The 27,549-nt window shown below is 33.6% G+C and overlaps 1 protein-coding gene across 1 annotated transcript; it reads right to left on the minus strand.

Annotated features, from left to right (window-relative positions):
* Positions 1–213: 213 nt before the first annotated feature.
* On the minus strand, positions 214–6,156 carry LOC115716980 (uncharacterized). Its single transcript, XM_030645905.2, has 12 exons — positions 5,832–6,156; positions 5,071–5,189; positions 4,869–4,975; positions 4,693–4,780; positions 2,613–3,696; positions 2,433–2,487; positions 2,215–2,296; positions 1,982–2,062; positions 1,333–1,437; positions 1,167–1,207; positions 743–866; positions 214–627 (listed from the first exon to the last, which is right to left on the minus strand). Exons 1-12 carry the CDS (start codon positions 5,989–5,991, stop codon positions 550–552), a joined length of 2,124 nt encoding a protein of 707 aa, XP_030501765.2. The 5' UTR covers positions 5,992–6,156; the 3' UTR covers positions 214–549.
* Positions 6,157–27,549: the final 21,393 nt, after the last annotated feature.

Genomic DNA, 27,549 nt, shown 5'->3' on the forward strand with positions numbered 1-27,549 from the left:
CCTTCACCCATATGAGGTGTAACATTACTATCAGTGTAATTCAATAACGGGTCCCACTTATTTTAGTTTAATAAAAATTATAGAGAACCGCTAACTAATTATAAAACGTCATGTCATTGAGACGTTAGAAGCCCATAGCAATGCACTTACAGAAAGGGCCTTTCCAGACATTATCTAGAAGCCCACAGGCCACAAGTAACACTGAACCAGAAATTCCAAATCCTATGCCCATTAACACTTTATTCCAACACTTTGAATTTTTGTCCAACAATTGAACAGGACCAACCCCCATTTTTTTTCCAAAAAACATAAATGAGGGGAAGGGAAAAAGAAAAAGAAAAATGTCCTATGAAGTGAGGGTCATTGGTCCACCAACACGTTTTCTTTTTTCTTTTTCCTTTTTTTGGATTAGCATACATGAGGACTTTATTTACAGTCAAAAAAACTCTAAAAATCACATATACGCTGCTGAATAGGATTCATTCCAGGAAAGGCATTAAAAACCATTTACAAAAAACAAACTCTGAAATTGGTTTCATACAGAAGAATTCACATTACCGTACACTTGTCTTTCGACTTTTGTTCAGCCCTGGGAGACAATGTCGATGGATTCCGGCTTCTCGGCACCTGCAATTAACATTTTTTTGCAATGCACGTGCTTCCATAAATCATAAACTCAAGGTAAAATACAGAAGAATAAAACACAAGTTTAGAGAAAAATGATATCAAAACTAATAATTACCTGGGGACCAGTGACCAGCCTTGAATTGGTAGTAACAGTCGGTGGTTGCTGCTGCACATTTTGACGCTGTGGCTGTTGGTCGAACTCTTGTTGCTGAAGAGCTATTGCCAATTGCAAATCAGGACTGCCAAAACAGAATAAGACTTGGTGATCTTGAAAAGCATATAATGAGAAAGAAAGCTCTTCCATAACATGTATAATGAACAAAACCAGTTATTACAGTAAAGGACAGAGCAACATTCTGATCTAATATTCAACAATATGACTTAACTCATCTCATCTCATCCAGATGAAAGAGACGAGAAAGAGAAGGCACTACCATTTACCACTCATATTTATTCCTTTCTACTTTCCTCCTTCAAAATATGAATATATAGAACAAAGAAATAAGAGTGTTGCAAACCAGCAAAAGTTAGAATCTTACTTTACTGATTGTGCTGCAGTATCAATGCTGGCAATGTAGTCCTGAAGTATGTGAAGTCGAAATTGTATCATGTAAGTTATGTTGTGCACAGCAAACATCTCAGGTAATTCAGCCAAAAAAAAAAAGAAGAAACATCTCAAGTAAGAAAAAATAAAGAAACACATACCGCAGTGCTAGTCATAGCATTATGTTGATCCCAAGAATCATTTGAATGGTCTTCTACCTTAAATTCATTGAAGCTTCCTGTCATAAACAATGTGTCCCCATTAACCTGAAAAAAAAAATCATAGTTAGAAATCATATTACAAATTAGAGGCAGCAGCATATTTAAAACCGGCATATACTAGTACTACCAACAAATATCAAACTTTTCAGGAACACAATGCAATTTTCATATTCTTTTTCTATTTCCACAAAAGGTAATGCAATTTTGTGGCAAACATCTAGATGTAAATTTATGGACCAAAGTATTAAAATAAGGACATAATGTTATTTTATTTTATCCTACATTCCGAGCATAGCCCAAAGCAGCACAAGTTTGTTAAAAGCTTTCCTCTCAACCATAATAAACATAATATAACAAGTAACTACGCTCTTCCTATAAATGTCAAACAAAAAGGCATTACATGTGGCCCATACTGAAAAACAAAGCACCAAGCAGTTCTCCTATCTATTCAAAATACTTTCTACAAATTTATTGCATGAGAAATATTACTGCATTTCAATCGTATTTAGTCTAAGACTGTAATCTGTGACTACTACACTACCAAAACTTGATCAACGAGAACCATTTATAAGAGGAAACTATATATTACCTCATTTAGCTTCTCCCATACCAAGTCAGGCTGATTTATGTACCCTTGGTCCGTAGCCAAAAGATAAAGCTCCCCTTTAAACTAGAAAAAGTACAAAAACAGTAAATACTACTCTCAAGACATTTAGAGGCAATATAGCACAATCTAAGGACCAAAGGAAGTGTTTCTCATCTAATTCATAAATTGATACATTAGGTTTTTTCAGTATATGAAGAAAAGTGTAATCAACTGACCTTAAACATGGTGCTGAAGTGATTATTACGGAAAAAGACACACAGCTCACGCTCTTTAAGACCATCTTGTAAGCAGAAAAGGCTGCACAAACAATTTAGAAAAAAAAAAGTAAATCAAAATGGAAAAGGATGAGAAAACTTGGACATCAGCCCAGAAAAACAGAAAGTCTATCTATACATAAATAAAATGAGGAGTTAGAAGTTTAAATTGTAAGTACCCGTAGAAAGTCAATTGACTAGCATTGCTCTTCAAAAAACTCCTAATTAGTTCACCTGAAGCCAAACAAAGACAGAAACTTGTTCAGAACATCTTGTAAATGAATATATCTGCCAGTTACATAAATAGTAATCAATCTTCAAAAAACTATACTAGTTAGCCAACAGTAAGCCTTGCTAACCTGCTTGGGGAGTAATTTCATCCTTTGGCCTAGAGTCTACGGTGTCTTTGTCACCTTGATTAGCAAGGACCACTTCACCTTCATAGATTGGCTCCCTGTCTTCAAAAATTGCAGTTGCAGGATCCAAAATACATTCTTCCCCTTCATAAATGGGCTCACTCCCATCGACACTTGAAGTCAAAGCTTCTGATGTGTCAAGCTGTTGCATCCTATCACTGGATGAATCTGAATGCACATCTGCATTCGGCACTGGTAAAGATGATAATTCTGCTGAGCAGCATTCAACTGTCTTATCTGCAATCTTGTGAATATCTATGGTAGAATTTAATATGTTATCGCTTATTTCACTGCTTTGTGGAATATTTGCATGATGCTCATCTGCAGATGGAGTGCAAATTCCAGGTGAAAGAGAGACAGAATTTTGAATTTGGACCAGTGTGTCAACACTGCTCTTTTCAACTTCATCAATGATAGGAGAATGCCCTTCTGGTTTGACATATGTTTGGAGATCGCTACTATTTTCTCCATTTGCCTTTGAAAATGGATACAAAGCATGATCTGGAGTACTTCCAAAACACACTAACTCATCACTTCCATTCCTGGAGGCATTGCAGTCAGCTGATATAGATAAGTCTGGATTATGGAAAATGTTATTTTCGAAAACATGCTGCTCTAACATATCTACAGAACCTACAGGCACAATCATCTGGACATGTGCGCTTTCATCTGAACTGAAAGACACAGGTCCTTTATTATTATCAGCTACAAGAGAATCATCCAGTGAAGGCAGCAGTTCAGACTCTGACATTTTTAAAGCTCTCAACAACTCTGCTTCCTCTTCAAGGTCCCCTTTTCTTGCATTTTCTTGATCGGAGTCTAAATGTGGAGAATCATCAAAAGATCTAGCTTTAGAAAGGCATGGAGAAGGGACACCCAGAGTTGCTGCTGTTGCTGCAGCAAAATCAACGCAATCTTCTTCAGGAGAATTTTTGTATTCTCTCTCATTTCGTGTTTCAAGGGCCACAAGCTCCTCCATCAGTGTATTATATGACTTTGATCCAATGGCATTGGCAGTTTCATAGTCCTGAAAAACATGCATGAATGTAATATCAAGCCAAAAAAAAACCATAGTAACTCAAGAATACAATTATCAAGGGAAATGGGGCCAGGAACATAGTGACAGGTTAAATGCAAACAAACAGCAACAATGCATTTCTCAAAATGAGATAAGTGAACTTTTAATTTTCATTTGATTAATCAACAAATCTGAGTTTATTTGCATCAAAACAAAATGTCCAAATTCCTAAATAAGATATAATCATAAAAAGACAACTAAAAATTAAGAATATTAACAGAATTGAAACTGTTAAAGTGCCTGTGCATCAAAGTGCCGTTTTTCATTGCAAGAAAAAAGAGAGGGAAGGAACAACAGCCAGATGTAGATATTAAACAGATCACTACTTTTCACTTTCAGATCTATTGCGCTATCTAATCTATCTAAAAAGATAACAATATATCAACAGTTAAAAACACTTCATTAAAATCATGTAAAGTGCCTGACTGATTATATTTATGCCTTTGAAGTTATGTGAAGGTCGAAACACGAAAGATGATGTTAGGCATTTTTGGCTTTCAAACAGACGGAAGGCAATGAAAAAATGTAATTTAAAACAAGAAAACCCAGTGCCCGATGAATACTTATAAAGTATAAGAGCAAGGATACTGTCATGGACAACAGCAAGATAGAAGTTTATTTTCTTTTCAATCATAGACACACTTGGTGCTCCTAAGAACCTCAATACCTAGAGATCCAAGAATTGAACATGGAATAAGTACTGAGAGCACATGCAATAAGTACTGAGAAATTTTTAAATTCATTGAATGAGAAAGGCCGGCAAGACAATACCCAAAAAAAGTTGTATACATAAGTACTTTATATGTATCTGTTGGAAAATGTTTCTTAAAAAATTACAAGAAAATATCATAGAATTTGATATAACCAAATTAAAATGTGGAACAAGTACTTTTTAGTAAGTAATCAAATAGATAGGTAACATATAACAAAAGTGAAAGACCAAACCTGGGGATCAACTATCCAACCATGATAAAGTGGAATATCCAACAAATCAAATATGGCACATTCTCGTGTGAACTCGAAATCACTTATTCTGCAATCATCACATAAATCTTGATTAGACCAAGTAAATATCAAATGACAAGAAACCATAAGGTAAAGAAAGGACGTTTATATTTAACCTCCTGAATTTTATATTTACATCAATCCCTGTTGCAAGTCGAGGAAGCAGATCAATAGCATCAGCAATGTTCTGCTGTTGATTCTCAGCATAGCCCTCATCTTTATTCTACAACATTGTAACCATAAACGTGGTGAATTTCAATGAAAAGCTAAAAAAACAACACTTATGACAAAAATGCAAGTTATAACTTTTAGTATTACATCGATATTACTATTTGAATCAATTAATCGTTCTGCAACAAGAGACAGCAGTTTCTCCTGCGAAACTTCGGTCACATCTGGACTCAAAGTCAAGTTGTTCTTGAGCAGAAGAATATTACCTGTAGGGACCCCAAAACACAAAGTATGATAGTGTAAGAGAACTTAATTTTCCAATACTTGATTGCTACAAAGGGCCAAATAACACTGAAACTACATAATCATTGAAACAGTGCTACTACATAAAGCTCTGTACCACAAAAACATGCTCAAGTTTCAATATAAAGAATGCCCAATACAATTTTTGGTAACTTCTTGCAGACTCTCCTTTCATTAGAATACAATTTTCTAATAACGAATTTATAATAAGGCATCAACAACAACAAATAAGCACAGTTGTTCAAGATTCAAAAAGATAAACAACACAAATCAAAAATATTTGAAGCAGTTCAACACCGCCAAAACCTAGAAACAAAGCAATTTCCCGTACAAGTCCATGAGTTAAGAACATTGCAAATTCAATGTTTGGACACCAAGAAAAGATAACTCTAAGCCGAGAATGCGAATGATCCATTTCAGGAAAATCCAACTGATTACAACCTCTCCTAATTCAACCATTTCTCCAATTATTCAACACCAAAATCCAATTCCTCAATCTCCTCATTTCCCGCTTCTCGGCAACCAAACAAGTTCAACAGATCAACCAAACCCTAGCAATACAGATTCCTATATATTTACATAGAGAGGGAAGAAAAAGAAAATACATATGGCGAGGAGAGGGCAAGGGCCATTGTCGTTTTGGAGGACGATGGGAGTGGTACGGCCCAGGAATTGAATCAGTTTGGTCTTGTGCACACATTCCTTGACCGGGACCGGCGGTTGTTGCGGTTCTTGCTTCAGTTCCTCCGAGGAAGAGGAGGCCATGGTTGATTAGCACTAGCTTTTCTTTAGCTTTTTAGAGAGAGAAAGAGAAAAGGAAAAGAAAGAAGAAAGAAGAGAAAGAATGGCAAAATGCTGTCTTATAGAAGTTTCCCTCATTTCGTGCGACGGAAACGCCAATGTTTTTTTCCTTTTTTTTTTTAACTTATTTTCTCACTATTAATTTATTCCTTTTAATATTTCTGTACACAAAATAGTGAGATTTTTCTTTTTCCTCTTTTTTTTTTAATATTATTTTTCCTCTTTTGATAAAAGGAAATTAAAAAAAATAGAATCGTACTCAGTTAATTTTTTTTACATAAATAATTTGATAAGGTATTCATTTTCAAAATTTTAAATACCAGCATAATTATCTATTATTTTTAGAATTTTTAGCCTCTAAACTTTAACATATACCAAATCACGTTTTGTAGACTTTTCTAACCGTTAAAAATTCCTCATAAACTATTGAGATTTTTTAATTTAAAGACTTTTGTTTAAATTCATTCAATTTTACTATTATTGTTTATTATTTATGTATTAAATCATGCTCCCTAGATTTTGATATCTACCAAATTATATCCCTCGAACTTTAACATATATTAAATCTTTGACATATATTAAATCATACTCTTTGAACTTTCATCCAAGTTAGATTTTGTTTACTAAAATTAGACAAAAGTTCTTAAATTAAACCATTTCAATAGTTCAATGGAAATTTAACGACCTTAAAAGTTCAGGAGCATAATTTAATACATGTTAAAGTTTAGGCGTAAAAATCCTAATTAGCTTAAATTTAATTACACTTATAGCATTAATCCAATTATAATTAAAATTATAGTTCAATTTATTTTCTCAATAGTGCTCAGATAATTTTTTTTTTTTTTTTTTTTTTTTTTGTAAAAGGGCTCATTTCATTTTATTAACATAAATATTTCATAAAGAAATAATTTTTTCAAATTTTTATTAATTTAAAATAATAGGTTTGTTACAATAAAGTTCAAACAATTACCGTGAATCATTCTTGGTCGCGTGTAATAATTGAACAGGGTTGGATTTAAAATTAAAATAAAATCCATAATCCAAATTTTAATTTTGATCCAAACTAAATAACCGGTCAAAGCAAAGCAAATATTAACGGATGTCTACAAATTTCTGGTCAACGATATAATATAGAAAAACAGTAATTTATTAAAATTACTAGTAATAAAAGAAAAAAAAACAGTAATTTATTAAAATTACTAGTAGTAAAAGAAAAAAAAAACTCTTTTGTTTGCTTGTTTATTTTAAATAAAAAAAAAAACAAGAGTAGATTTATTTATTTAAATCGTTTATTTATTTAATTTTTTTTTTAGAAAAATAGTTATATTTTTTTTTTCAATCAATGACCAATATCATTAATAATTAAATAATGTCATACAGGCTAAAGGACTATATATTTTAAATAATAAAAATAAATTGTCTCTATGCAAACAAGTTATTTATCTATCCGAAGAGCATGCATAACTAATTTATATACAACCACATTAGTCGACCGATGTATATAGATTAGAGACACTCTGGGAAATCTAGATAACATACTTGTTACATCTTTTAACAATGATCCTAAATCACTGAAAAAGAATGTCTCCTAACAAAGGCAAACACAATTGCTAAGAGGTCAAAATCAATAAATTCAACAAACTTTGAAGGAAAAATTATTCAACGTCACTAATATGTCAAACAATATGCTTGAATTACTGATAATCTACATCTTCCACTCCTAAGTTAACAGTCGCTTGTTCTACTTCCTCCAATGTACCAAACTGCATAAAAAAAAATTAGCAACTAATAAAATTTACTACAATCCATTTCTAATAAAACTAAAATTACCATATATATAGTATAATAATAAAATAAATATAAAACTTATCTGCTAAAAATATTATTCTCTAGTAAAGCAAGTATATCATTTGAAGTCGCTAAAATTCGAAAATTTTCATTCCAATAACTCTATAACTTCAATAACTCAATAACTTTGTTATTCTAATAATCAATTACTAAAAAATTCTAATAACTAAAAATAAATAAATAATAATATTTTTTAAAAAATAATAATAAATCGGCAATAAATAAAAAATATATTTAACTTAATAACTATCAAAACATATCAAATAAAAACTACCAACATACATAATTTATTTCAAAAATTGCAAAATATGATCGCCAATAAAAAAAAATAATTGCACAAGTCAAGATGTATAATGTGAATCTATGTAATCACATTAAATTTTTAGGCAAGTAAACAACTTTTATCGACTCAACAATCATTAAGTTAAAACTATATTTTAAAATGTTAAATAATATAAATCAACTGGAAGAAAAAATATGTGGCTCAAATCATCAATGGCAATTACAGAAAGTACATACGTTGTTGAGATTCGAGACAAGAGAGAAGATGATATATAGATAAAATTATAACTATCATAGTTGTTACTCCTATCAAGATTTAGCTAGACAAATTATAATAAATTACCATTGATGCCTTTAGCAGTTAACTTGAAAATTTACTGAAATTCCGTATTTTAATATTCCCAGTTTGATTATTTAATTAAATGATTAATTAAATGCGGAATAGTAAAACTGGTACTGAAAACAGCTTTCTGTAGTTACAGAATGCAACTCTGTAACTCCAGAGAAACCCAGAAAAACAAACAGTGCATAAAAGTAAAAACACACAAGATTTTTGTACGTGGTTTCAACAATCCTTTCAGATTGTTACTAGTCCACGGGGCCACGCCCAGAGATAAGATTCATTAGATCGGTATCAAAAATACAAAGTAATTGACTTATGCATAAATAGACTCCCTCTTATTGTATGCCGCAAGCTTGATGTATTCCACCTACTAACCGAATCTTGATAAAACTCCAAGTGCTCGAACTCCCTTCGATCACCTTGAAGAGTGCTTGAATCCTCCCGATTCAAGGCTTAAAGGCTATCTCCCGAAAGCCTATACAACCATCTCCCGAAGGTTGTGTGCTTGTATCCTCCCGATGCAAGACTTCAAAAGCAATCTCCCGAAAGCTTGTAAATACCCTTCTCCCGAAGGTGCACTGATGTTCTTCTTCGTTGTAGACTTGAATACAGACTCAAGACAATACAAACAACAAATAAACAGAGTAAGAGTAGAACAACTCTTCTCTACAAATCAAAGACTCTCTTTTCTAAAGATATGAATGAAATTCAAAGATACAAGAGAGGTACCGAGAGAGGTACTAAACAAAGACACTCTTTCCTTAAGATATGAAAGCAATTCTAAGTGTATGAAAGAGATACAAAACCTAGCAGCTATGAGATGTATTTATAATGAATATACATCTCATAGACAGCTTACATTCGGTCTGAACAAGACCTCAACCCACTAGAAACTTCCCTAAAATAATTCTTCAATCAGTCCAGGAATTTCGTTTCGTACCTACGTAATCGTGGGCAGTAACTACAACTTTCCTTTTATAGAAAAGGAAAGTTTAGCTCCGGTTTTCTCTTCAAGAAACCTGATCTAAGAAAATGGGAAACTCAACACAAGATCAGATTACACAGCTGGTTAGATAAAAAACGAAATGGGTAACCAAACTTACCATTTTTACCTTTTTTCCAAAAATAGGAAAGCTAGACAACTTTCCTTTCAAGTTTGATTTACACAAATATGGAAACCATATCAATATATGCCAGCCAAAATATACATTAAATAATAAAATATTTTTGTCAATTAAATATGCCAAAAATGGAATTAACAATCTCCCCCTTTGGCACTTTGATTGACAAAACATTTTATTATGAGAAAACCTGCATCAAGTGTTAGAAACCAAAGCAAATAGCTTTTTAAAGATACAAGAGTATAGAAAATACTCCCCCTGCATGAAAGCTCTCTAACACATAAAACATAGAACTTTTTTTTGGACGGAAAAGCTTGCAAACCGAAGAACACAACTTTTTAAATGGAAAAGTGTTAAACCACAAACAACTTTTTAAACGGAAAAGTGTTAAACCACAAACAAGCAACTCCCCCTAAAACCAAGGGTCCAGAGTTGTAACAAAGAGTTCAATGAATCCAAAAAAATATGACTACTCCCCCTTTTTGTCTATCAAGGAGCCAAAGATAACAAAAACAAACATGGACAAAGTCATAAGTTCAAATAAACATTAATAAAAAGCAAAAGATAAAAGATTGAACCACTTATTCATCATCATTGGGTCGGAAGTATTTCATGATGTTGTCCATCTTCCTAAGAAGCAAGGCCTGACTGGTCTCCATTCTTCCCAAACGCAAGTTGAATTCTGCCATTTCTGTAGGAGCAGAAGTGGAAGCAGATCCAGCAGCAGGATCATTTGTAAGACCAGGGGAAGCAGACCGAGCCTTTCTTTGACCGGTTTTCCTTGAGGAGGCTTCTCAGGAATTTTGAAAGTGGTTCCAACAGCAGGCATCTCAATTGATTCATTCTCAAGAATCAATTCCTCTTGATCAGATAAAATTTTATAGATTAAGTGAGGAAAAATGAGATTGAGCCTAGGTTTCTTACCCTTTCGAAGAGAGACAATTTGCTCCCAAATCATGTCAGCCAAATCAATTTTAGCACCAATTGAAACTTTATACAAAAAGAAAGCAAGTTCATTTGAAACATTTACCGGATTGGAGCAAGGAAACCAATTGGATAGGGCAAACCTCATGAGAGCAGCATGTTGATAGGTGAGTTGAGACATATGCATGGTGTCGGAGAGTTCAATTTCATCATCACCAGAGAGATAACCGAACACCTTTTGACGATCAAACTCCACATCAGTTGGCTCAATTCCCATAGGCAAATTGAGAGCCTCAGCAACATCCTTCACAGTGAAGGAATACCAGTGTCCTCTGACAAAAACTTTGCCAAACATGAAAGAGTCCTCATCGAGAAACTCATCAGTGATGTTAGCATAAAATTCCTTCACAATTCTATCCACATACCCATCAAAACCGATCAAGGTATCTACCCATTGTCTTTCTTTCAACATGTTATACACTCCAAAAGGCTTATGAGCAATAACATTAAAATTTTTCTCCACAGTAAAATTCCTATTCTCATAGAATTTCATATCTCTAGCATGATCATTATAACAAAAATAATGAGAGTGAGGCTTGAAGTTATCAAGAGAAATACCAGAGGGCCTCTTTCTTTTCTGTGGAAGAACAGGATTAGAGACAATGGGCCTTTTTCCTTTGTCCTTCTTTGGAACAGCAGGAGGCACTGGAGCAGATTCTGTAGTGACAGGCTCAGTTTCTGGTTCTTCACTCTCGGATCCAGAATCATCAACAACAGGAAGATCTTTGGGCACAAATTCTTCACTTGAATCGGACAAGCCCTCTGAATCATGATCCTCCTCACTTTCTTCTGGTTCAGAATCCGAGGAAGAGACCGAAGGGGGATTCTCCTTGAGATTTTTGGCCTTTGAAGATGAAGAAACCACCTTTTTCCCTTTGGATGCAATTTTAGGTTTAACCACTTCAGGCTTTGAAGGAGTGGAAACCTTGGACCTTGTTCGAGAACTCACCGTGGGCAAGGTCACCAAAGCTTTGTCGACATTAGGAGCATCATTCGAAGAAGAGGACTTTGACAATGTGTGATCGGATGAATGGGATTCATCATGATCACCCAACCCAGGTGTTGGAGAAGCAATAGGAGAGGCACCAACAAGAGGAGATGAGAATTTTGCCACTGATTTTCGAGCTTGGGTCTTCGATTTCTTGGCAGACTTCGTCGGAGCAGAAGACGAACCAGAAGCTCCGGTTGCTGGTGCAGGCGGCGCAGGCGGAGACACCGGTGAAGCAGACGCAGATCCACGAGTGGGCTTCTTGGATGGTTGGGCATTCTTAGTTTTGGCCATTTTTTCTTTGAAACCCTAGAACACAAACCCTCTTACACTTTGAACAATGTTAGACCTTTGAGAGAAAAAATAAAAAGAGAAGAGAGAGTGGTGATCGTGGGATTATGGGAAGTTGAGAATATATAACTTTCAATTTTAAATGCCCAAATTAAAAAAAAATTGAAAAGGAAGGTAACTTCCTTACCTTTGACCCACGTGTGGAAAGAAAAAAGGAAACCAAAGAAATGTTTTTCAAATGTAGTCAATGTTTCCTTAAATGGAAAAAAGGAAACCAATTATTCCCACAAAATCTAAGAAATAATAACCCCACCAAATCCGAAAATGCCACCAACAAGGAAACCAAAAATAAAATTAATTATTTAAGAACAAGTTTCCTATATACACCGAAAAGACCAAATCTCCACAAATAAAGGAAACATTCTAAATAAGTAAATACAATTAAAACATGTTTCCATAAAAAAATAAAAGAAAAAATATATACAAGGATTCGAAAATGAATTCAAAAAAAATATGCCCCCCTTTTTCTTTTATTTTTTCAGAAAATGCCCCCCAAAGAAAAATTTGCAAATAAGGAACAAGAGAACACACCAAGACACAAAAGCACTAATCACCACTTAAGAGCAAAAATTGTGTCTAAGAACATAATGAAACATAACAAAAAAAAAAACAAAATTTTTAACAAAGCTCACTTGACAACTCGATCACGAACCTTGTTTTGTTTTTTTTTTTTTGTTTTATTTTTATTTTTGTTTTTTTTGTTTTTATTTTTTGATTAAAAGACAGAAAAAAAAAATAAAATAACCTTGATATTTTTGCAACTAGAATTCACAATGTCCATTTGTCTTTGTCCCTGATGAAAAAATCAAACTCATAAGAATAATCAGAAATTATTTTATCAAACTAATGAAGTAATAGAATGAGGTCATACCGGTTCACAGGAAAAATTGACTCCATCACCAAGAATATTAAAGCACATCAAACAGTATGTAATAGCTTTATAACACCATTTTCGAGAATAAACAAATTTTACCACAAACTGTGTCAAGCATTAGTGTGTGAAAGTGTAAGCAGGGAACATTGCCCAATTTGTCAAAAAGACTTTTTCTGATAAATTGTACCCATAGGAGACGCTGTCACACTACCTCAATGGTAGCCCTTTTCAATGGTAGCGTATCTTCTACATAACTCCTAATTACATAGTTCCAACTTACTCAGAGATGGCTTTCACACATTGAGATAGGTAGCTCTATTCATCCAATGGAGCTTGAACACACAGTTTTTTGAACAACATCATTCGAAAATGGTAGCTTACATAACACTGTTTGATGAACCTGAATATTCCTGTGAGGAGTGGACAATTTTCCTGACAAACCTGTATGACATCATAATATTACAACATTAGCAATAAAATAATGACTGAAATTCTTATAAGGTTGAAATTTTCTTCTAGGACAAAGACAAGACATTATGAACTCTAAGACAACTCAAATATCAAGGACTATGGAAAAATAAAAGCATTAAACAGTACAAACCCCTAAGGATTTCCTTAGAGAAATAAATCGGACCGAGTCAAGAGCTTTAGTAAAAATATCTGCAATTTGTTTGCTAGTTTCAACATATTCTAAGACAAGAATTTTATTTTCCACAAGCTCTCTAATAAAGTGATGACGAATGTCTATGTGCTTAGTGCGAGAGTGTTGAACAGGATTCTTAGAAATGTTTATAGCACTAGTGTTATCACAAAAGATGGTTAAAGTTTTCAAATCAAACCCATAATCTGCCATCATTTGTTTCATCCATAACAATTGGGTACAACAACTACCCGCAGCAATGTACTCAGCCTCTGCTGTGGACAGAGAGATTGAGTTTTGCTTCTTGCTATGCCATGAAACCAAATTGTTTCCAAGATAGAAACATCCACCACTAGTACTTTTTCTATCATCAGCATTACCTGCCCAATCAGCATCACTAAAGCAAACAAGGTTAGAATTAGTGTCTTTTGAAAACCAAATCCCAAAATCAATAGTGCTATTTACATAGCGAATGATTCTTTTCACAGCAGAAAGATGGGATTCCATGGGATTAGCCTGATAACGTGCACAAACACCAACACTATAGCAAATATCAGGACGACTAGCAGTAAGATAAAGCAAACTTCCTATCATACTTCGATACAAAGTTTGATCTACCTTTACTCCTTGTTCATCTTTGCTTAATTTTAAAGTGGTGCTCATGGGAGTGTTGGTATGTTTGGCTTTTTCAAGGCCAAATTTTTTCACCAAATTCTTTGCATACTTGCTTTGTGTGACAAAAGTTCCCTCATCTGATTGCTTCACTTGAAGACCGAGAAAATAAGTGAGTTCACCTACCATACTCATTTCGAACTCCTTTTGCATTTGGGAAACAAAAACCTGCACTTCAGAGTTAGAGGTAGAGCCAAACACAATATCATCAACATATATTTGAGCAACAATCACATCAGAATTAATGTTTTTGATGAAAAGTGTTTTATCAACATTTCCTCTCTTGTAATCATGAGAAAGCAAGAATTCAGTTAGACGCTCATACCAAGCACGTGGTGCTTGTTTTAGACCATACAATGCTTTGTCTAACTTGTAAACATGATCAGGAAAATGTGGATCCTCAAACCCTTTAGGTTGTTCCACATACACTTCTTCTTTTAACAGCCCATTCAAAAAAGCGGATTTGACATCCATTTGATACAATTTAATACCAAGAATGCAAGCTATGGAAAGAAGTAACCTGATCGATTCCAGTCTAGCTACTGGAGCAAATGTTTCATCAAAGTCAACACCCTCAACTTGAGTGTATCCTTGGGCAACCAGCCTTGCCTTGTTTCGAATGATAGTGCCAAACTCATCACTCTTATTTTTAAAGATCCACTTGGTTCCAATGATGTTCACAAACGGTGGTCTTGGAATCATTTTCCAGACTTTGTTTCGAACAAACTGATGAAGCTCATCCTGCATAGCTAAAAACCAATCTTCATCCATTAAAGCTTCTTTTACAGATTTAGGTTCTAAAGAAGAAATAAAACATAAAAATTGAATTATATTGGCATATTTTCTTCTTGTAACCATGCTCTCATCCAAGTTTCCAAGGATGAGATCTGAAGGATGATTCTTTTTAACCCTGGAGGATGGTTCCCTCTGTATTGGATCAGCGATTGAATTTAAAGGATACTCGGATTCTTTTGTTGTTGGATTTTCTGTAGCAACAGATTCCTGCACAGTAACCTCGACGACTGCTTCTGAAGCTTTGTCAGGTTCCTTTTCCTCAGCAGCAGGTTTTTCAAGCAAATCTTCAATCTGTTCTTCTGTGGAAAACTCAGAAAAATCTTTTAGGTCATCAACAACAACATTAGCAGATTCCATAACAGTTTGGGTTCTCATGTTATACACACGATATGCCCTACTATTTGTGGAATATCCTAAGAAAACACCTTCATCACTTTTAGAATCAAATTTACCAATGTAATCACGATCTCGTAAAATATAACACTTACATCCGAACACATGAAAGTGACTTACATTTGGTTTTTTACCTTTCCAGATTTCATATGGTGTTTTGTGAGTACACAGGCGCAAGAATACTCTGTTGATGGTATAGCAAGCAGTGTTAATGGCTTCGGCCCAAAGGCGCTTTGTGAGCTTCTTGCTATTCAACATTACTCTAGCCATTTCTGCTAGAGTACGATTCTTTCTTTCAACCACTCCATTTTGTGAAGGAGTTTTAGGAGCAGAAAATTCATGAGAAATACCGTTAGCTTTACAAAATTCATCATATACGGTATTTTCAAATTCCTTACCATGATCACTCCTAATCCTAACAATTTTGCCAATGTTACAATCTTTTTCAACTCGTAATTTCAAACACAGAGTTTGGAAAGCTTCAAAAGAATCAGATTTTTCTCTCAAAAAATCCACCCATGAGAATCGAGAAAAATCATCAGCACAAACAAAAATATATCTTTTACCATTTAAGCTTTCTACCTGGATTGGACCCATTAAGTCCATGTGCAAGAGTTCGAGAACTCTAGAAGTATTCACATCTGGGACACTCTTGTGAGAAATTTTCGATTGCTTACCTAACCGGCATGGACCACATTTTCCCAATGACTCTTTACCTAATTTAGGTAATCCTCGAACAATCCCCGAAACGAGATAATTTTTTCAGATTTTTAAAGTGAATGTGACCAAGTTTTTCATGCCATAGGTCAGTAACATTTTCAATGACAGAATGACAAGTGGCATGCGTAGTGAGAGTATAACAATTATCACTAGATCGCAGCCCTTGTAACACAATTTCATCAAAAATATTATATACATAGCAATGATTGCTATCAAAGCTCACAGTATAACCCTGATCACAAATCTGACTAATGCTAAGTAGATTAGCTTTTAGTCCTTCAACCAACATGACATTCTTTAGTTTAGGAAGCCCTTCGAACTTGAGAGTTCCCATTCCTATGACTTTACCAGTAAGACCGTTACCAAATGTAACTTCTCCACAGTGCATTGGTCTTATGTTCACAAGAAATTCTTTTTCACCTGTCATGTGTTTGGAACAACCACTATCAAAATACCACATGTTAGAAGCAACAGTTTTAAAACAAGTAGAACCTACCAAGCATTTGTTTTTGACAACCCATTTTTGTTTTTGTAAAACATGTTTATTTCCAATGTAATTAGATTTAAACATGTTATGCATGGTTATGCATTTAGGTCGAATGTGACCTTTTACTCCACAAAAATGGCAAATAGGAATGAAACGTCTTCCTTTCCCTTTGAAGTTGTCAAACTTACCGTGTCGCTTCTTTTGTAACAACGAATGCTTCTTTGTCGAGACGAAACTGCGAGGTAGAAACAGTTCTTCCGAAACAAAACTATTAGTGGTATTAGACACGGAGTTGATTTGGAACATAACCCAAACCTCAAAGATGATTGGTTTGGCCAGATTTTTGAATTTTTTCAAAGATGGTGGAACCTGGATTTAACATTTTAACATTCTTTTTAATGTTTTCAATTTCCTTGGTTAAAGAAATAATTTTTGACTCTTTTAAAGACAATTCAGATTCACAACATTTGAGTTTATCTTCCAACTCATTAATGTTGTTACACAAAATTTTATTATCTTTAACCAGGGAGCGATTTTCAGCACTAGTTTCCAACCACTTACCAAACATTACCTTGTAGGATTCAATCATGGAATCCTCATCAATTTCTGACTCATCTGACTCGGATCTGGATTCTTCCTTGTTGTCATTAATCAGGATATTGTTCAAGCAAATGCTTTTTCCTTTTTCCTGCAAATTTCTTGACAAAACACTTGTTAGGACAACTTTTTCTTTTTCATCCTCACTACTCTCAGAATCATCACTCCAAGTAACATTCAATCCCTTTTTATTTTTCTTTAAGGTATTAGCACATTCAGATTGAGTGTGACCAAAACCTTCACATTCTCTGCATTTTAATACCTTTTTTATTGTTAGATGGAAAAGGTTTAGAGGGAATGTTACCAGAAATGTTACCTTTTGGGTTCTTTGAAAAGAACTTTTTATTTCCACCAGATTTCATGAATTTTTGGAAATTTTTTGCCAATAGAACCATTTCATCATCATTTTCATCATCAGAAAAAATATTTTCAGAAGCATTAAAGGCAATACCTTTGCTTTTCTCATTCGAGAGATTTTGCTTACTCTTTTTCTTGATTTGTTGATTCAACTCAAAGGTTCTTAAAGATCCCATGAGTTCCTCAACCTTCATTTTGCCAAAATCTTTCGCCTCTTCCATTGCAAGCAATTTTGTATCAAACCTGTCAGGAAGAACTCGAACAATTTTTCGAACCAAGACAGATTCATCTAGTTTTTCTCCCAAGGCAAAAAACTCATTAGAGATGTCAGATAATCTTTCATAGAAATCATTTAAAGTTTCAGTATCTGACATTCTCAATTCATCAAATCTAGTTTGAAGCATGGTAAATCGTGATCTCTTTACATCAGCAGTACCTTCAAATTGAATTTGAAGGATTTCCCATGCTTCTTTTGCAGATTCACAAGATGATATTAATTTAATAAAACCTTCACCAACACCATTAAAAATAGCATGTAAAGCCTTATTATTATAACCAGACAGTTTTTCATCTTCAGTGGTCCAACTGAGTTCAGATTTTACCTGAGTATTACCTTTTTCATCATTTTCAGTAGGTTGAGACCATCCTGTAAGAATAGCTCTCCATGCTTTCTCATCTTGCGATTTGATGAAAGCTCTCATCCTGACCTTCCAATAAGGATAATTCGACTCATTCAATAGAGGAGGTCTAGAGATGGAACTTCCTTCTGCAAACAAAGACATCTCACACAAAACAAGTTAAGCGGAATAACCTCAAGATCTCACTAAGAATTTAGTGACTTGCTCTGATACCAATTGAAATTCCGTATTTTAATATTCCCAGTTTGATTATTTAATTAAATGATTAATTAAATGCGGAATAATAAAGCCGGTATCGAAAACGACTTTCCGTAGTTACAGAATGCAACTCTGTAACTCCAGAGAAACCCAGAAAAACAAACAGTGCAGAAAAGTAAAAACACACAAGATTTTTGTACGTGGTTTCAACAATCCTTTCGCATTGTTACTAGTCCACGGGGCCACGCCCAGAGATAAGATTCATTAGATCGGTATCAAAAATACAAAGTAATTGACTTATGCATAAATAGACTCCCTCTTATTGTATGCCGCAAGCTTGATGTATTCCACCTACTAACCGAATCTTGATAAAACTCCAAGTGCTCGAACTCCCTTCGATCACCTTGAAGAGTGCTTGAATCCTCCCGATTCAAGGCTTAAAGGCTATCTCCCGAAAGCCTATACAACCATCTCCCGAAGGTTGTGTGCTTGTATCCTCCCGATGCAAGACTTCAAAAGCAATCTCCCGAAAGCTTGTAAATACCCTTCTCCCGAAGGTGCACTGATGTTCTTCTTCGTTGTAGACTTGAATACAGACTCAAGACAATACAAACAACAAATAAACAGAGTAAGAGTAGAACAACTCTTCTCTACAAATCAAAGACTCTCTTTTCTAAAGATATGAATGAAATTCAAAGATACAAGAGAGGTACCAAGAGAGGTACTAAACAAAGACACTCTTTCCTTAAGATATGAAAGCAATTCTAAGTGTATGAAAGAGATACAAAACCTAGCAGCTATGAGATGTATTTATAATGAATATACATCTCATAGACAGCTTACATTCGGTCTGAACAAGACCTCAACCCACTAGAAACTTCCCTAAAATAATTCTTCAATCAGTCCAGGAATTTCCGTTTCTGTACCTACAGAATCGTGGGCAGTAACTACAACTTTCCTTTTATAGAAAAGGAAAGTTTAGCTCCGGTTTTCTCTTCAAGAAACCTGATCTAAGAAAATGGGAAACTCAACACAAGATCAGATTACACAGCTGGTTAGATAAAAAACGAAATGGGTAATCAAACTTACCATTTTTACCTTTTTTCCAAAAATAGGAAAGCTAGACAACTTTCCTTTCAAGTTTGATTTACACAAATATGGAAACCATATCAATATATGCCAGCCGAAATATACATTAAATAATAAAATATTTTTGTCAATTAAATATGCCAAAAATGGAATTAACATTTACTAAAAAAAACTAATATGTGCATAAATAAATAAAATTAGAATTACCATGGCCGCATAAAAAAGTAAGACTTGAATGAAACATGTAAACAAAAAATAAAATTTGAACAACTTATTGTCGCTTGCACTTTATATATTCAAATATAAATAATATTTGGGTTTTTTAAATCAGTAAAGTGAAATTGTTCATTTTAACAACTTACAAGTTACAAGATCAGTATTAAATAGTGAATCTAAAATTAACACGTGTTAGAATTTGAGGAATAAGGTGAATGACGTTCTATCTCAAAACCAATTGACAATGGGAGTAGTAGCCCATTCCTCTTATATATTTTATTATCTTTCCACACATTGGCAATGTGGGACTCTCTAACATCCCCCTCAAGATGGTAGCTATTTTACTTGCTCACCAGCTTGGATAACTCGATCATAAGCGGCTCTTTTTTAGCTCACTATCCCTGATCACAAGTAGCTCTTTTTGCTCTACTTTTCGGATCGGTATTTTTGGATTTTTGGTGGCTCTTTTTTATTTTTGGCTCATTATATCCCTGAATCACAAGTGACTTTTTTGACTTTGGCTCTTAGATCAATTTTTTTTTGGATTTTTGGTGGCTCTTTTTTTTCAGCTCTACTTCGATCAGTTTATTTTTTGGGATTGGATAGTCGCTAGAGATTTTTTTTGTTTGTTTTGCTCTGATACCATGTTAGAATTTGAGGAATAAGGTGAATGGGGTTCCATCTCAAAACTAATTGGCAATGGGAGGAGTAGCCCATTCCTCTTATATATTTTATTATCTTTCCACACATTGACAATGTGGGACTCTCTAACAACACGTGAAGAAAATAAGAAATAGTGAAAATACATATCTCATTCCAATGTTTTTGCTTCGATCGCCTTGTGCGCAATAACTGAGTAGAAATCCAATCCCCATCATCATTTCCAGCCGATTGCATCATCGTTGTTGTCGTTTGATGCCACTACTGATGTTAAAAGAAAGATGAAGAAAAAATCAAATCTTTATAAAAATTTGGACACAGGTAACAAAATGCGTTGTACATTTATCATTAATAAATAGAATTCACTATAAGAGTAAATTGGAGTAACTATATCTCCCAACCAATAAGAGCATCTCTAGTAAATAAGTGAAAAAAAGTTAAAATATAGCTTAATTAACAAGAAGTATACTCTACTAGTGTGCTAAAAATTGATGTAAATTTTATACCAAATTTGGTACGTGGTAAATCTTGAGCTAAATTTGGCACAACATTTGTTATAATGTAAAATTTACATTACAATAAATACACTATTTTTTTATTTACATTTAAGTTATTTGTATTATTTTATTAGTATATTTAACTATAGCATTAAATTATGAAGTATTTATATTATTTTTTATTGTCATACATATTAAAATAATAATAAAATTAAGAGTAATTTGCGGCGTAAATACTTAAGTTTTATGCTGAGTAGCAGATAAATACCTAAGTCGTATTTTTGGCGGTAAAAATACTGATCTGTTAGGGTCTTTGAACTTCCGTAGGTACCTGGACGTTAAGTGTCAGGTCAGTACCTACATGGCACGTTGTGATTGGTCCAGGTAGTTTTATTTTTATTTTTTATTTTAAATAATCATTTAATATTTTAAAAATTAATTTTAAATTATAAAAAATAAAAAAAATATATTTTTTTTCCTTTTACTCTCTCTCTCTCTCTCTCTCTCTCTCTCTCTCTCTCTCTCTCTCTCTCTCTCTTCATCTTCTTCCTTCTTTATCTTCAACGTATCGCCTCCTCCTCTCTCTTCTCACAGGTTTCATCTTCGGTGCACCTCCGCCCGACCCCAGTGAGGCATTCTACCACAACCGATGGACGAGATTCTTAGGATCACAAGTATCAGATCACACCGAAGCTTGTTCTCTCTCTCGATCTCGCTTGAGTTCCCTCCACTCTCTCAGTCCCTCTCTTCCTCGTTTTCTCTCTACTCAGAGCCAGACGGAGCAACTCCGACCGTCCATGGCCCAAACAGACTTTACCGCACCTAACGGAGATACCGGTGAGGCATCGACAAGATACTTAGTCTTGGTTGAGATCTGAGCATCAACGACATCTGGGCATCTCGATCTAGGAAGCTTTAGTGCTGGGGTTGCAATCGCACAAGAGGACGACAATGATGTTGCAATCGCACAAGTGGACGACGATGATGTTTCTGGGCACTCAAGAAAATCGCACAAGGCTTCTAGGTATTTTTTTTTTACCTTTTTTATTTTCTTTTTCAAGATATTATAGATGAGGATTTTTGTGTGAGAAATTTACTGTTAGGTTTTATGCCCTAAATAAAACTCCATTTCAATGTAATCTATTTTATTCAACATCAATAAAGAAACAGAAGTATTTTTCATTCATTTGTATATGTTTTGGCTCACTTTATCAATTGCTTGTCTAATTGATTTATAAATTCATCTTAAACCCTTTTCACATACTTGATCATGTTTATTGTGCTGTCATCACATTGGAAAGTAAACATGACTATGTGAATAAAGTTTCCTAGATTTATCAGACACAGGGTTTTACTGATATGATAATCTACAACAAGAGTTTACTTGTATTTGGAGAAATACTATGTTCTTTCCAGAACATTGGTTAAAGTAAAGCTCAGGTTGGATGCATGGAGTATGCATTGGAAGGGACCGATATTGAACTTTGATTTAGGTTTAATTAAACTTACCGTAAAATCTATTCAAGTCAATATCGCCAAGTTGATCCTAGATCAAATGATCTTAATCCTGTTATGATTAGGCTCAATCTTGAAAGGCTATTCGTGTTCTTTGATTTGTTAGTTAAGCCTACTTTTAGGTCAGGGTGATACGTACATTTTGGGAACACTAAGAAAGGCAATTGAGTGGGAGCGCTAGCATAAACATCGAATCTATAGCTTCTATCTGGCAAATAGTAAGCAAAGGATGATCTCCTTCGAGCTTGACCAAACGAAAATAAATGGTGGAGATCTCATTTCACATAAGCTGAAATATCATTTATACGGGGTCAAGTGTTTTAAGGATAAAATACATAGTAGGGTGTTACGGTAATTTAATCCCTTTACTATGTAGATCATTCATATAGAGGATCATTGATCACATTAGGATTATAACAATGGATAACTAATGATGTGTCTATATGGTGGAACATATAGAGCATTCTATATACTGAGAGTGCAATTCTAAGTTCTATGCGTGGATTCAACGAAGAATTAATAAGTTAGTGAATTTTAGTGCTAAATTCTTGATCTACTTATTGGAAGCTCGGTTATATAGACCCATGGTCCCCCCACTAGTTGAGATAATATTGCTTGTAAGACTCATGTAATTGGTTTTGATTAATCAATTATAATTCACGAATTAGACTATGTCTATTTGTGAAATTTTCACTAAGTAAGGGCGAAATTGTAAAGAAAGAGTTAATAGGGGCATATTTGTTAATTATGATACTTTGTATGGTTCAATTAATAAATATGATAAATGACAATATTATTTAATAATTATTTATAGTTATTAAATAGTTAGAATTGGCATTTAAATGATTGAATTAGGAAATTGGCATTTTTGAGAAAATCAGATACAAAAGGTGTTAAAATTGCAAAATTGCAAAAATCAAGGCCCAGTCCACCTAGCCAGGGCCGGCCACCTATTGTAGCTTTTTAAATTGATTTTTTCATTATTTTAATGCCATATAATTCAAATCTAACCCTAGTGGAATGCTATAAATAGATAGTGAAGGCTTCAGGAAAATTACACTTTTCTGAATCAGAAAAACCTGAGCCTCCACTCTCTTCTCTAGCCGCCATTCTCTCTCTCTATTCTTCCTCTATATTTCGAACCTCTCTTAGTGATTAGAGTAGTGCCCACACACATCAAGCAATACCTCAATCATAGTGAGGAAGATCGTGAAGAAAGATCATCAGCAAAGGAGATTCAGCATCAAGGATTCAGAGAAGAAGATCCAGGTTCAGATCTTGATAATACTCTGCTACAGAAAGGAATCAAGGGTTAGAGATCTGAACGGAAGGAGTCATTTAATTCCGCTGCACCCAATGTAAGGTTTCTTAAACTTTATATGTGTTTAATTTATCGTTTTAGAAAGTTCATATTTAGGATGTTAATAAACATACTTGTGAGTAGATCTAAGATCCTGGTAAAATAATATCCAACATTTACTGGGTTTTTTTTAAAAAAAAAAAATTGGGATATTTGAGTAGAGTTTTGTATGTTGGATTGGTTAGATCAGTTTTCTCTTAGTGAGAATGTTTTTGAGCTTTAAGTGGGTGAATGAATTTGGGTGAGAATGTTTTTTGAGATTTTTTGGTTGATTTTTTTTTTTTTTTAAGTTTGGGATGCCTCTGTTAAGAACACAATGGATAAGACGATGGTGAGGGAGATGAAGATTTAGGGTTTTAATTAATATTGTTATTATTTTGTAAATTTAAATTTATAATCAGGTTTAATTTTAATTTTTATTTAATTTATTTTTTTATTTTAAAATGATTTTCAAATATTTTAATGAATTTTAAATAATAAAAATAATAATTAAATGATGTGGACCAATGCGAAGATGACATGTGGACATTTACATGTCACTTAACGAAGAGGTATCTACGGAATTTTCAGAATCCTAACAGAAGGTATTTTTACTGCCAAAATTATTACTTCGGTATTAATTTGCAACTTTGAGATAAACTTAAGTATTAATGCCGCAAATTACTCTAAAATTAATAATAAAGTTATTAGTTTTATTTTTTCAATAAAAATATTAATTAGATATTAAATTTTACGTCAAAGTTTTGCAACTGTGAATTGGAGCACAACGTTAAAATTTGATGTAAATCTACCATAAAATTACTTTTTATACCAAATATAACACAATTTTTACATCTCCCATTGAAAATAGTCTAACTATCTTCATCCAGTGAAAGAGCAAATTTAGCTATATTATGAGCAACTTTGTTGGCATCTCGTTTTACATGGGACACCTTTGCTCTAGGAAAATTGGAAAGAAGAATAGAAATATCATCTATTGAATCATAAAAATGAGTGGCAAATCTAGTAAAAGAAGAGATGTAAACGACATTGGCAACCAAAAGTTTCGTTGTAGTGTATTGCCAATTGATTTGAGATGGCCTTAACCAAAAAAAAAAAAAACTGATTTGAGATGGCCCATTGAATACTAGCTATGAAGAAGCTTGATGTTGGATTATATTTTACCAGAATCTAGATTTACTAACAAGTATGTTTTTAACATCCTAAATGTGAATTTCTAAAACAATGAAACTTAAACACTTATAATATATGAGAAACCTTACATTGGTTGCAGCGGAATTAAATGACTCTTTCCGCTCAGATCTCTAACCCTTGTTCCTTTCTGTCGCAGAGTATAATTAAGATCTGAGCCCGACACTCCTCCAGTTGTTTGGATTCTTCACAGTCTTACACACTATGATTGATGACTAACTTGCTATGGGTGGGCATGCACTCAACCACTAAGGCTCGAATTTTTATGTGAAGAACTCTATAGAATTTTGAAAATAGGAAGAAGAAGAAGAAGTTTCAAACTCTCTAGTTATCTGAGAAGATGTAAACTAGGTTTAGAGTCATTAGTTAGATTATGAGACTATTCTTTTCTTTTTATACTAATTCACTTAGGGTTAGGATTGAATTATACGAAATAAAAAATGATAAAATAATAGCAAAATAGGGACTTAGAGGCCGACCATGATGTGGGCCCTACATTAATTATATTTTTGCTATTTTTCTCAACCATTTATCTATCATTTCACAAGTGTCATATTTTCTAATTCTAATCCTATAAATGTCAAAATTATTTATTTAATAATTAAAATTAATTATCAAATAAAATTATTATTTATATTATTTATTAATTAGACTCCACAAAGCCTTTTAATTAATAAATAAACCCTAAAATCCTATTTCTTCACAATCAAGCCATAACTTAGTGAAAATTTATAAATAAGACATAGTCTAATTTAGAGTTATAATTTATTAATTAAAATCAATTAATTGAGTTTTACAAGCAGTTTGTCTCAACTAGTATGGGGACCATGAGCCTATATAATCGAGCTTCTAATAAGCAGATCTAGAATTTACCAAGTAAATTCCTTAACTTATTAATTTCTCTTTGCACCACTATAGATTTAGAATTGCACTCTTAATTATATAGAACACTCTATATATTCAACGATATAGATACACTATGAGTTATCCATTTGTTATAATCCTAATAATCAATGATCCTCTATAGATGATCTACACTGAGTAAGGATAAATTTATCGTTACACCCTTCAATGTATTTTATCCTTAAAATACTTAGCTACCCATAAATGATATTTCAGTGAACTAATATAATCACTGAAATGAGTACTCAATCATCTATCTTTTTTAAGCCAAGCTCGAAGGAAATCATCGTTTGACTTATATGTCCGGATAGAAGCTATAGATTTTGTATCTATAATTAGCGCTCCCACTCAATTGAACTACCATGCCCTTAATCTATATGTCATGAGAAGATCCATTGGTCGACTTTAACGAACAGATTGAAGAACACAAATAATGCAACTAGAACCTAACCATCTCAGGATTGAGATCATTTGATCTAAGATCAATTAGGTGATATTGAATTGAATAAATATTACAGTAAGTTTATTATATCTTATCCAAGTTCAATATTGGTCCCTTTTGATGCATACTCCATACATCCAACCCAAGCTTACTTTAACTAATGCCTTGGAAAGTTTATAGCATTTATCTAAGGTGCAAGTAAACTACATTGTAGATAATCCTATCAGTTAAACCCTAGGTACTAATAAATCATATGAATACATTTAATTACACAATCTTGATTACTTTCTACTGTGTTGACAACACAATAAACAAGAATGTCAATGTGATAAGGATTTGGATAAATTTATAAATCAAATAAATTAATAAATGATCATATGAACCAAATAATACATTAAATAAGTAATAAAAATAAAACTGTTTCTTTATTGATAATTGAATAGGGAAGATTACATTGAAATAGAGTTTTATTTAGGGCACAAAGCCTAACAAACTCCCATTTGCACTAACATAAAACAATCAGTATATTTCAATTAATCTTAAATTCAGTCTGTGCTTTTCAAAAGTAGTTACAGTCAAAATTTTGGTGAATGGATCAGCTAAGTTGTCTTCAGTATCTATTTTTTCCACCAGTACGTCCCCTCTTGCCACATATTCTCTTATGATGTGGTATTTCCTCTCTATGTGTTTGCTTCTCTTGTAGCTTCGAGCCTCTTTACTGTTGGCTATAGCACCAGTGTTATCATAAAGTAAAACCAGTGATTTTTCCATTCCAAGAACAACACCAAGTCCTGAGAAGAATTTTTTAAGCCAGACAAGTTCCTTAACAGCCTCAGCGGCAACTATGTATTCGGCCTCCATGGTAGAGTCTAATATTGCAGTTTGCTTAGCACTCCTCCAAACAACTGCTCCACCCCCAAGAGTAAATACTATTCCAGATGTAGACTTCATGTCATCAAGACAAGCTTGAACATCTGAGTCGGTATAGCCTACGGGTTTTAAAGAACCACCATTGTAGACTAACACATGATGCCTTGTACTTTTCAAGTACTTCAGAATATGCTTAACTGTAGTCCAATGTTCCTCTCCTGGATTTGTCTGATACCTGCTGAAGCATAGGGAACCCTTCTCATGTCCTCTATCTCTTGAGGATCAGTGGGACAATGTTCCTTAGATAGACGGATACTAGGCCTAGAAAGCATCACTTCCCCTTTGGTCAACCTTGAATTTGATTTAAAAAAGTTGGCTGGAAGAATATTGCTTTTCCAAATCAAAGCACAATGATGGTCAACCTTGTCACATGTCGATCAAAAGGGAAGAGACCAAGTCATGCATAGGAATAAGAGTTGATGAGCAGTTTG

The sequence above is a fragment of the Cannabis sativa genome, chromosome 5 (assembly GCF_029168945.1).
Source record: "Cannabis sativa cultivar Pink pepper isolate KNU-18-1 chromosome 5, ASM2916894v1, whole genome shotgun sequence".
In the NCBI taxonomy this organism is placed as follows: domain Eukaryota; kingdom Viridiplantae; phylum Streptophyta; class Magnoliopsida; order Rosales; family Cannabaceae; genus Cannabis; species Cannabis sativa.

Excerpts from the sequence above, each read along its gene's own strand:
- LOC115716980 (XM_030645905.2), bottom strand. The coding sequence starts at position 5,991 with ATGGCCTCCTCTTCCTCGGAGGAACTGAAGCAAGAACCGCAACAACCG. Across the intron at positions 4,781-4,868 it reads GTAAATATAAAATTCAGGAG|AATAAGTGATTTCGAGTTCA; the intron begins GTTAAATATAAA and ends TGATGATTGCAG. Across the intron at positions 3,697-4,692 it reads GTTGGATAGTTGATCCCCAG|GACTATGAAACTGCCAATGC; the intron begins GTTTGGTCTTTC and ends CATGTTTTTCAG.